General features: G+C 41.3%; 1 protein-coding gene across 2 annotated transcripts; it reads left to right on the top strand.

The window, feature by feature from the left end:
* The first annotated feature begins 5,739 nt into the window (after positions 1-5,739).
* LOC139404672 (THAP domain-containing protein 5-like) lies at positions 5,740-9,220 on the top strand. 2 transcript variants are annotated; one of them, XM_071147277.1, is made up of 3 exons: positions 5,740-5,894; positions 6,276-6,462; positions 7,440-9,220. In XM_071147277.1, exons 1-3 carry the CDS (start codon positions 5,812-5,814, stop codon positions 8,265-8,267), a joined length of 1,098 nt encoding a protein of 365 aa, XP_071003378.1. In that variant the 5' UTR covers positions 5,740-5,811; the 3' UTR covers positions 8,268-9,220. The 2 variants fall into 2 exon arrangements, with proteins under 2 accessions (XP_071003378.1, XP_071003379.1); XM_071147278.1 differs by having other exon boundaries at positions 5,756-5,899; positions 7,440-9,215.
* Positions 9,221-10,020: the final 800 nt, after the last annotated feature.

Here is a 10,020-nt window from a genome sequence, read left to right as displayed (position 1 = left end):
GGGGAGGACGGCTCACACTAATGGAATGGTATCAAACACATGTAATCCTCTTCTGTTCACTGCATTATTATATTACAGTTTTTTCGATTGCTAAACGACAGTGGACACAACTGGAGTCACATGTGCAAAACTCTAACTACAGTCTGCACAGCAGCAGTTCATGTGGACCAAACTCTAGTTCGTTTTCATTGCTTGAACACAGTTTTCAAAACTCTACACACTTATCCCATGACTTTAACCACAACCTGCACAACACTGTGAATTTACAGCACTTTGTTCAAATGCTAACACACTGCTGTCAAAACTGTGAACCACACATTCAAAACGGAATAGATTTCAGCCTTGTGCCTTTCAAACACTGCTGATTGCAATTTCAGCTGAAAGGCTAAGCAGGTGTCTTGTTTTAGACTTGTTAGTGAACACACACACACATATTACAGTATATATAGGTAGAGCTCAGAAAGACTCATTTTGGAAATGGAACAAGGAAGATGGGTTCGTGGAGGGAGCTGTTATTTCAGATGAAATAAGGGCTACACTTATAGACCATGTCGTGAACTATGGTCTCATTGAGAGAGGCAGGGTTAGAGTTGCAACCCAATCTGCAAAGATCCACAGTGGCATCTGTAATGCGAATTTTCCATCATGCAAACAGGTGAGAGTTACATCCTTACAGTAAATGAAAACATTACAGGAATCTATTTTGTATTGCAATTATAGAATATTTACACAGATATATATTACAGTAAGTTTGACTGTAAAATATATTTTAACAGGACCCAAAGGCTGCCCCCAACAGGGGGAAGAGGAAAAATATTTTTAGATGCGCAGGAAAATGCTATTGTTGACATGGTTGTTGTCAACAATGTAATAAAACTGCGAGAGATTCAAGATAGAGTGCTGGCTGATAATGATATATTTGAAAATGTTAATTCTGTCAGCACAACAACTATTGCTCGAGTCCTAAAGAAACACCAAGTTACAATGAAACAGTTATACACTGTACTGTTCGAGAGAAACAGTGAACGGATAAAAGAGCAAAGATACCAATATGTCCAGGTAAGACGTCTGAGGTTACGTACACAGCTATACAAAATATTTACAGTAAAAAAAAAACTAGCATTTCTGGAAGCACTGGAAAGACCACATTCATTTGTATTTATCGATGAAGCTGGATTTAACCTTGCCAAAACACGGCGCAGAGGAAGGAATGTTATAGGTCAAAGGGCCACTGTGGAGGTTCCAGGCCAAAGGGGGGGAAATATCACCATGTGTGCTGCAATGGCCAATGATGGTTTGCTTCTCAACACACCACTCATTGGCCCATACAACACAGAAAGGCTTATAGCTTTCCTATAACAGCTCTATGCTCAGCTAGTGCCAGCAGAACAGGGGGAGCCAGTAAGAAACCCCCAAGTTTTTGTCATAGTTTGCGATAACGTTGCTTTTCACCACTCTGCAGCTGTCACAGATTGGTTTGCAGCACATCACAGATTTATGGTTTTGTACCTGCCTGCATATTCACCCTTCCTCAACCCAATAGAGGAGTTTTTCTCTGCCTGGAGGTGGAAAGTGTTTGGTCACCACCCACATGACCAAATGTCTCTTTTGGAAGCCATGCGTGCCGGATGTGAGGACACGAGTCCAGAGGACTGCCAGGGATGGATAAGGCACTCCAGAAGGTTCTTCCCCAGGTGCATGGCAAGAGAAAACATTAGATGTGATGTTGAAGAAAACCTGTGGCCTGATGCTAGAGAGAGGCAGGATTAGCCCCTCAATTATTTGTTCGAATTACAGTATGTACTTTTAGTTTCTACCTTTTTTTTCTCATTACTGTAATTCCGTAAATTACTACAGACTATTGAAGCAAACTGCTAATTTTCATTTACCTTAAAGAATTGTTATGTTCTAAAAATTGTAATAAATCATGTGAAATAATGTCACTCTTTTCTTTGAAGAAAATATTACTTTGTATGAAGTCACTGAAATTGTTCAAACTGTAAAGATGAAAAGTTTGTATTTTCTGTATTGGTGTTTGATGCTAGTGTTTTTACTCTCAGTCTGTTCTGAGTGACAGTGTGTGTTATCTCAGTGAGGGTTGTGCATAGTGTTTGGCTGCACTGAGCGTGTTTTGAGCCATGTGTTAAGAGTTGTGTTGCTTGGAATGAGTTTTGCAGGTGATGTGAACTGTTTAGCTCAGGTGACTGTTGGTAGTGCAGACTGTAGTTAGAGTTTTGCACATGTGACTCCAGTTGTGCCCACTGTCGTTTAGCAATCGAAAAAAACTGTATTATTATGAGCCGTCCTCCCCTCAGCAGCCTCCACTGTTTGAGAGACACAATTACAGTTTTTTACAATCCCTTTGGCACTCATTTCAGAACCTTGTGGTCATTTTTCAAAACTCTAGACACAAAACTCAAAACGGTCATCACTTGTAACACAGGCTGTCCAATGTTCAAAACATTGCATTGTGCATTCATATCTTTAAAGAAACCTTGCACTTGCAGAATCATTGGTTCAAATAACTCATTTATCATGAAATACCGTAGGAACATTCATTTAGATCACCCACACACAAGATACCGATAGTTTCACTGTGTAGTTGTTCGTTCAATCATTAAATATTGTAGTACAAAATATGTGATACATGTTTCATTATGGTCCTACACGTAAATACATCACTGTAAAAGGACTAGTAGAGAGAATACTACAGACACAGTGGAATCATTGAACAAAATATGAAATGTATTGATGAAATACAATAAAATCACTCATAGGTTTCTTTGAATCAAAGCAAAAATAATTAGCAACAAAAAAATAAAATAACTACAGTAAAACATCACTGCAGTGTTCCTCACCGGGCTTACTGTAAAACATCACTGCAGTGTTCCTCACCGGGCTTACTGTAAAACATCACTGCAGTGTTCCTCACCTGGCTTACTGTAAAACATCACTGCAGTGTTCCTCACCTGGCTTACTGTAAAACATCACTGCAGTGTTCCTCACCTGGCTTACTGTAAAACATCACTGCAGTGTTCCTCACCTGGCTTACTGTAAAACATCACTGCAGTGTTCCTCACCTGGCTTACTGTAAAAAATCACTGCAGTGTTCCTCACCTGGCTTACTGTAAAACATCACTGCAGTGTTCCTCACCTGGCTTACTGTAAAACATCACTGCAGTGTTCCTCACCTGGCTTACTGTAAAACATCACTGCAGTGTTCCTCACCGGGCTTACTGTAAAACAACACTGCAGTGTTCCACACCTGGCTTACTGTAAAACAACAACTGCAGTGTTCCTCACCGGGCTTACTGTAAAACATCACTGCAGTGTTCCTCACCTGGCTTACTGTAAAACATCAACTGCAGTGTTCCTCACCTGGCTTACTGTAAAAAGCTAAACAAAGGATTGACTACTGTACTTCTAAATTTCCCTCAACCTTGTCTTGTGGATTTGGCCATAGGTTCTCATCCACATCACAATGGATGTTTTCATTAGCCAAACCTCTTGGGAAGAATCTTCGGGCAGGGCAAATCCAGGCCTGACACTGGTCTGCAGTGATGTCATTGCATGGTGAATCCAGGCCTGACACTGGTCTGCCGTGATGTCATTGCATGGTGAATCCAGGCCTGACACTGGTCTGCCGTGATGTCATTGCATGCGTCATCCATGGCCTGGAGAAGGGTGGCTTGTTCGTGAGGGCGCCTATCATATACCTTCCACCTCCATGTGGAGAAAAATTCCTCAATCGGGTTTTTAGGAAAGGAGAGTATGGGGGTATGTACAGGGTGGTAAATTGTGGATGGGCCTGAAACCATGCTTGCACCATTTGAGCATGGTGGAACCTGACATTATCCCACACAATGACATAGGTCATGACATCAGCTCTACAGACCTGATTTAGCCCATCAAGGAAGGTTACATTTGAACAGCGAATCATGTGGCTGCCTGCAACTCAATATATAGAGTATATAGAGTAGAGAGCTTTAGTTGTTGTTCGACCAAACATTAGAATGGGCAACATGCGTAATCTAAGCAACTTTGACCGTGGTATGATTGTTGATGCCACACATGGTGATTCCAGCATCTCAGAAACAGCTGCCTTCCTGGGATTTTTACACACTACAGTCTCTAGAGTTTACAGAGAATGGTGTGATAAACAAAACACATTCAGTGAACGGCAGTTCTGTGGTCAAAAACACCTTGTTAAGGGGAGAGGTCAGAGGAGAATGTCCAGACTCATTCAAGCTAACAGAAAGGCCACAAATGCTCAAATAACAGCTGTTTAAAACAGTGGTGTGCAGAAGGGCATCTCTTAACATACAACACCGTGAATAATTCAGGCTGTTGTGGAGGCAAAAGGGGGTCCTACCCAGCACTAGATAGGTGTACCTAATAAAGTGGCTGGTGAGTGTACAGTAATGTTAAATCTGAAAACATGGTCTGGAAAAGTGGTACATGGGACCATAGAAACAGTGTCTGATAAAGAATGATGATGAAATATTACATCCATAGATAATATAGTCCAATTAGTTCATGTTCCACGGTAATTGGTGTCAATGGATATCATTATCCTGAAACTTTCATGATCTAAAAACATGGAATATTGTTGGTCAGTTTCCATAAAACTATGCATTAAGAGTAATGCAACAGTTACTCATCATTTTGATCAGTTGTATCAATTGATAGTTAGATCATTGTAATGAAATGAATTGACAGTCATCTCAGATGTAATGTGTGAATAGACAGTCATCTCAGATGTAATGTGTGAATAGACAGTCATCTCAGATGTAATGTGTGAATAGACAGTCATCTCAGATGTAATGTGTGAATAGACAGTCATCTCAGATGTAGTGTGTGAATAGACAGTCATCTCAGATGTAATGTGTGAATAGACAGTCATCTCAGATGTAATGTGTGAATAGACAGTCATCTCAGATGTAATGTGTGAGTAGACAGTCATCTCAGATGTAATGTGTGAATAGACAGTCATCTCAGATGTAATGTGTGAATAGACAGTCATCTCAGATGTAATGTGTGAATAGACAGTCATCTCAGATGTAATGTGTGAATAGACAGTCATCTCAGATGTAATGTGTGAATAGACAGTCATCTCAGATGTAATGTGTGAATAGACAGTCATCTCAGATGTAATGTGTGAATAGACAGTCATCTCAGATGTAATGTGTGAATAGACAGTCATCTCAGATGTAATGTGTGAATAGACAGTCATCTCAGATGTAATGTGTGAATAGACAGTCATCTCAGATGTAATGTGTGAATAGACAGTCATCTCAGATGTAATGTGTGAATAGACAGTCATCTCAGATGTAATGTGTGAATAGACAGTCATCTCAGATGTAATGTGTGAATAGACAGTCATCTCAGATGTAATGTGTGAATTGCATTTTGAAATGGTAATACTTTGATGTTAAGTTGTGTCACTTTGAACAGGTCATTTTAGTTAAATGAACAAATGCTCTTAGCTTTATGTGTACTGTATCCAAGCAATTGGAAAAAGTGTTAGAGTTTTGAAAAGTTTGCATTTTGATCATTGGTTATGAGTTTTGTGTATAGAGTTTTGAAAAATGACATCAAGGTTCCGAAATTAGTGCTAAAGTGATTGTAAAAAAACTGTAACATCTAAATGCAGAATGGCAGTTCCACCGCCAAGCGCTAGAGGGCAGTGTCATTTGGACACTAAGCCACAACTTACGTGCCGCAGCAACTCTCTTCTCTGCCGCAGCCATACAGTAGAGGAAGACCGAAATACTTCCGCGTACAGACGTTTAATGTATTTTCAGGTGAAATATGCCCCGTTACTGTGCTGTAAAACTTTGCAAAAATCGTGGAGGAACACCCGCTAAAGAAAACAAGAGAATAAGCTTTTACCCGTACGGTATCTATTATTTTCCCATCACGTTTCTATGTGCAGATACAGTCCTACTTCTAGCTAGCTTAACGAGCATGCTCATATTGGTTGCTGGCTAGCGTTGTGTATCCAGCAGTGCCCTCAGAACAAATAGTTAGCTGTCATAGAAAAACACAAAGCCTCCTTTGTTTACCTTTGTGTATAACAATTGACGAATGACTGGTGCTGCATTTGTTGTTATTGTGTTTCTTGGTCTTCAGCCTAGGCTGAAACACTAGTAACGTTACAGAAGCAATGCTTTGTATGTAATCTTGATCATTTGGATGGGGCTGACAAATCGAAATAGGGCATGTCAACAAATGTAGCTGTCTTAACAACATGTTTGTATTGTCTCCTCACACAGGTTCCCTTTGCAAGATGAGGTCAGGCTGCAGATATGGGTAGACAACATGAAGCGAGAGGAGTGGACCCCCAGCAGACACCAGTACCTGTGTAGTGAACATTTCACTGAGGACTGCTTTGACCTGCGATGGGGGATCCGGTACCTGAAACACACGGCCTTCCCTACCATCTTCCCTCACACACACGATGTAAGTAGACAGACACCCCTTCTGTGACACCCAACAAAATTATCAGAAGTCTTAATGCACATTTCCAGAATAGTGACAGCTATTAGAGTTTCACATTAGTTTGATCATGCATTTTACGCTGATCGTCATTTCAGTGTACAAAGCATTGTGTGGGGATATTTTCTTTGGGATTCATCGGGGCTGGGGTCAATTCAATGTGAAGCCAGTCGATTCAGGAATTTATTTTCATTTAAAATTCAACAATGGAAAAAAAAGTTTTGAAATGAATAACTTCTACTCCTCAGTTTACTGAGAAGTCATTGAAAATAGATGCTGTTTTTTCACATTTGGAATTGTTTTTTAAGTTGACTGCCTTGATTTTGAATTGTTTTTTAAGTTGACTGCCTTGATTTTGAATAGTTTTTTAAGTTGACTGCCTTGATTTTGAATTGTTTTTTAAGTTGACTGCCATGATTTTGAATTGTTTTTTAAGTTGACTGCCTTGATTTTGAATAGTTTTTTAAGTTGACTGCCTTGATTTTGAATTGTTTTTTAAGTTGACTGCCTTGATTTTGAATTGTTTTTTAAGTTGACTGCCTTGATTTTGAATAGTTTTTTAAGTTGACTGCCTTGATTTTGAATTGTTTTTTAAGTTGACTGCCATGATTTTGAATTGTTTTTTAAGTTGACTGCCTTGATTTTGAATTGTTTTTTAAGTTGACTGCCTTGATTTTGAATAGTTTTTTAAGTTGACTGCCTTGATTTTGAATTGAACCATCCCTGGAATTGATTAAAGTGCAACATCACATTGTATCGGTCGTACAACATATTTTACAGTGAAACGCTTTCATTTCTAGATCCAACAATGCAGTAACCTAATAATACAAAATAACACACAAATCCCCCCAAATAAAAATACATCAATTACAGCACTATACATGGCTATATTATGACAGCATGATTTCTGTTTGTGTTTAATCATCACTCTTTCCCCCCAGGATGCAGATAAAACCGTTTCCACCAGTAAGAACACCACCAAGCCCAAAACCAGGATATGCAACGCCAACATTGAACTCATCCGCTCCCCCTCCCCTCCTGGCAAGAATACACCTCTGATTCTGAAAAGGTCAGTCAGAGTGGAACCAGTCGTGGTGAGTGTTACTCCTGTCCTTAACCCTGAGGATGCCAGTGAATCTACGGTCACTACACTGTTATATGAAAGACCGCTTGTTTCAGACACAGAGGCCTCTACTCCTAGTGAAATGGTCCTGGGGGAGGTGATGCTCTCAGAGACCCAGGCTGCAGTGTGTGAGGTGAACAGAGAACTATCTGGAGACAGTGGTGGGATACTGACAGCCTCATGCTTGAACCTGTCCGGTGAGACACAGACACTGCAGCAGCTGGATACACTGGACTCCACTGTGACTGTGCTCTGCTGTGAATCCGTCGTCCCTGTCGGCCGTTTCTCTGAATGTGAAGCCACGGTGGACGCCCTCCACGTGGCCCTCGGTCAGACGTTTAGGATCTTCCCTCTGGAGCTGCGGAGGGAGGAGTGGGTGGGAGACCGGGAGGAGGGCCCCGGGGAGGGGGGACACATCTCTGTGTACGAGCACTCCTACTCCAAACAGGACACGGACCAGGAACAGCTGTGGAGGAAGACAGCCAGCCTCCACACCAAGATCATGGAGCTGGATAGGAGAGAGGAAAGCACCATGGCTAAAATACGATCGCTTGAGAGCGAGATGGCACATCTGAAGAAGAGCAACGTTGTTTTAAAAGAAAAGCAGAAATTACTAGAGGACTATATTACTTCTGCGTTGCTCTGATGTCTTAACCTTAGTGCTTTGTTTCCATTAACAACGGTCTTTCTAATGAGATGTATTTTGTCTAGTTATTACAGGGTTATTACAGGGTTATTACAGGGTTATTACAGTCTCAATCATTTGTACTTATTTATTATCTGTTTACATGTTTCACCAGAGTTATATTACTTACTAGTAGTGAGGCCCTTCTCAAAGAGCGTTGGCCAAGGCTACAATCTGTTCTCCAGCTCGTTCTAGCTCTTCCGTTTGTCTCCGCTAGGTGGCACTGTGTCTTTAGGACAGGCCCTGGCACGATGCACTACTGTTTCATGTTTCGACATCACTGACTGACATATTGTCAATATTAGTGGTGTAATTTGGAGCGTTTTAAGGGACGTGATATTCCCTATTCTTGTGCTACAGATGGCTGCTTGTTTTATTCAATGGTATAGTATTCGTATATCATATCAAATCTACTGTTCGGTCATACGGATCCTTACTGGTTATTAATGTATGCAAAGGTGTTTTTCACTAATGTTTTATATTTATTTGGATAATAACAAGCAGCCTGCGGTACGTAAGTATCCGAGTGACTGAGACGACTACACCGTTTTAGGTGCATCTTCTTGGTTCTAATTAAATGGTTGAATAGGAAAAGGTGCAACGCTTGCTCACTATTCAAAATATATTTTTTATTCAAGCAACTATTAAAAGCTTGACGTTTCGGGCCTTCGTCAATTTCCTTAAATAGACAGGTTCTGATAAATGAACCGGTTCTGGTGAAGACCATTGAAGGCCGAAACGTCAAGCTTTTAATACTTTCTCAAATAAAATCATATATTTGAATGTTAAACAAGCTTTGCATCCTTTTTGATGATGTAACTGGTTGCTCCTTGACTCCCATTGGTTGGGCGTCCTCTACTTCTTTCCATAAAGAAATTAAATGGTCAACTGATTTCTCATCACTGAAAATGCAACACTGCGGTCCTCTTTCTTGATGGAAATGGCTTACATTACCTGCAACCCTTTTATCAATGCAATGACATCACACGTGTCATGAAGAAACTGGTGCTTTCAAGAGGGGGGGGGGGGGGGGGGGTCAAATCATGACGTCAGTGATCTTCATGTTGGAGCTTTATGCAGCTGGGGGGGTCTAGCTCCGACTCTTTCTGGAGCTCCGACCTTCTTACCTGTGGATCGCTGACATAATGATTTGACCTTATATTTTATGGAGTTCCCGGGCTTCAGAGGTCTGAGTTCCCGGGCTTCAGAGGTCTGAGTTCCCGGGCTTCAGAGGCCTGAGTTCCCGGGCTTCAGAGGCCTGAGTTCCCGGACTTCAGAGGCCTGAGTTCCCGGGCTTCAGAGGCCTGAGTTCCCGGGCTTCAGAGGCCTGAGTTCCCGACTTGGAATTCCGAGTTGAACGACCGTTCAAAACTATTTTTCCCAGAGCTCGGAGCTCGTTTTAATCCGAATTCACAGATGTTTTGAACGCACTGAAGTCTGAGATTTCCGAGTTCACAGTTGTTATGAACGTGGCGTAACCTCGAACCAGAACTGACCGTTTCATTTCACTTGTAGTGAAACATAATGTGAGCAACGACTAGCATTCCATAGGAGCAACAGTAGAGAGATATAGCAGATACATAAAGCAGAATAGAACAGATGGGCTGCCTGTAGGAAGGGCTGCTTGTAGGAAGGGCTGCTTGTAGGAAGGGCTGCTTGTAGGAAGGGCTGCTTGTAGGAAGGGCTGCCTGTAGGAAGGCTTGTAGGAAGGGCT

This window comes from Oncorhynchus clarkii, unplaced genomic scaffold (genome assembly GCF_045791955.1).
Source record: "Oncorhynchus clarkii lewisi isolate Uvic-CL-2024 unplaced genomic scaffold, UVic_Ocla_1.0 unplaced_contig_9008_pilon_pilon, whole genome shotgun sequence".
Classification (NCBI taxonomy): Eukaryota; Metazoa; Chordata; class Actinopteri; order Salmoniformes; family Salmonidae; genus Oncorhynchus; species Oncorhynchus clarkii.
This window is presented reverse-complemented; position numbering and strand designations above follow the sequence as displayed.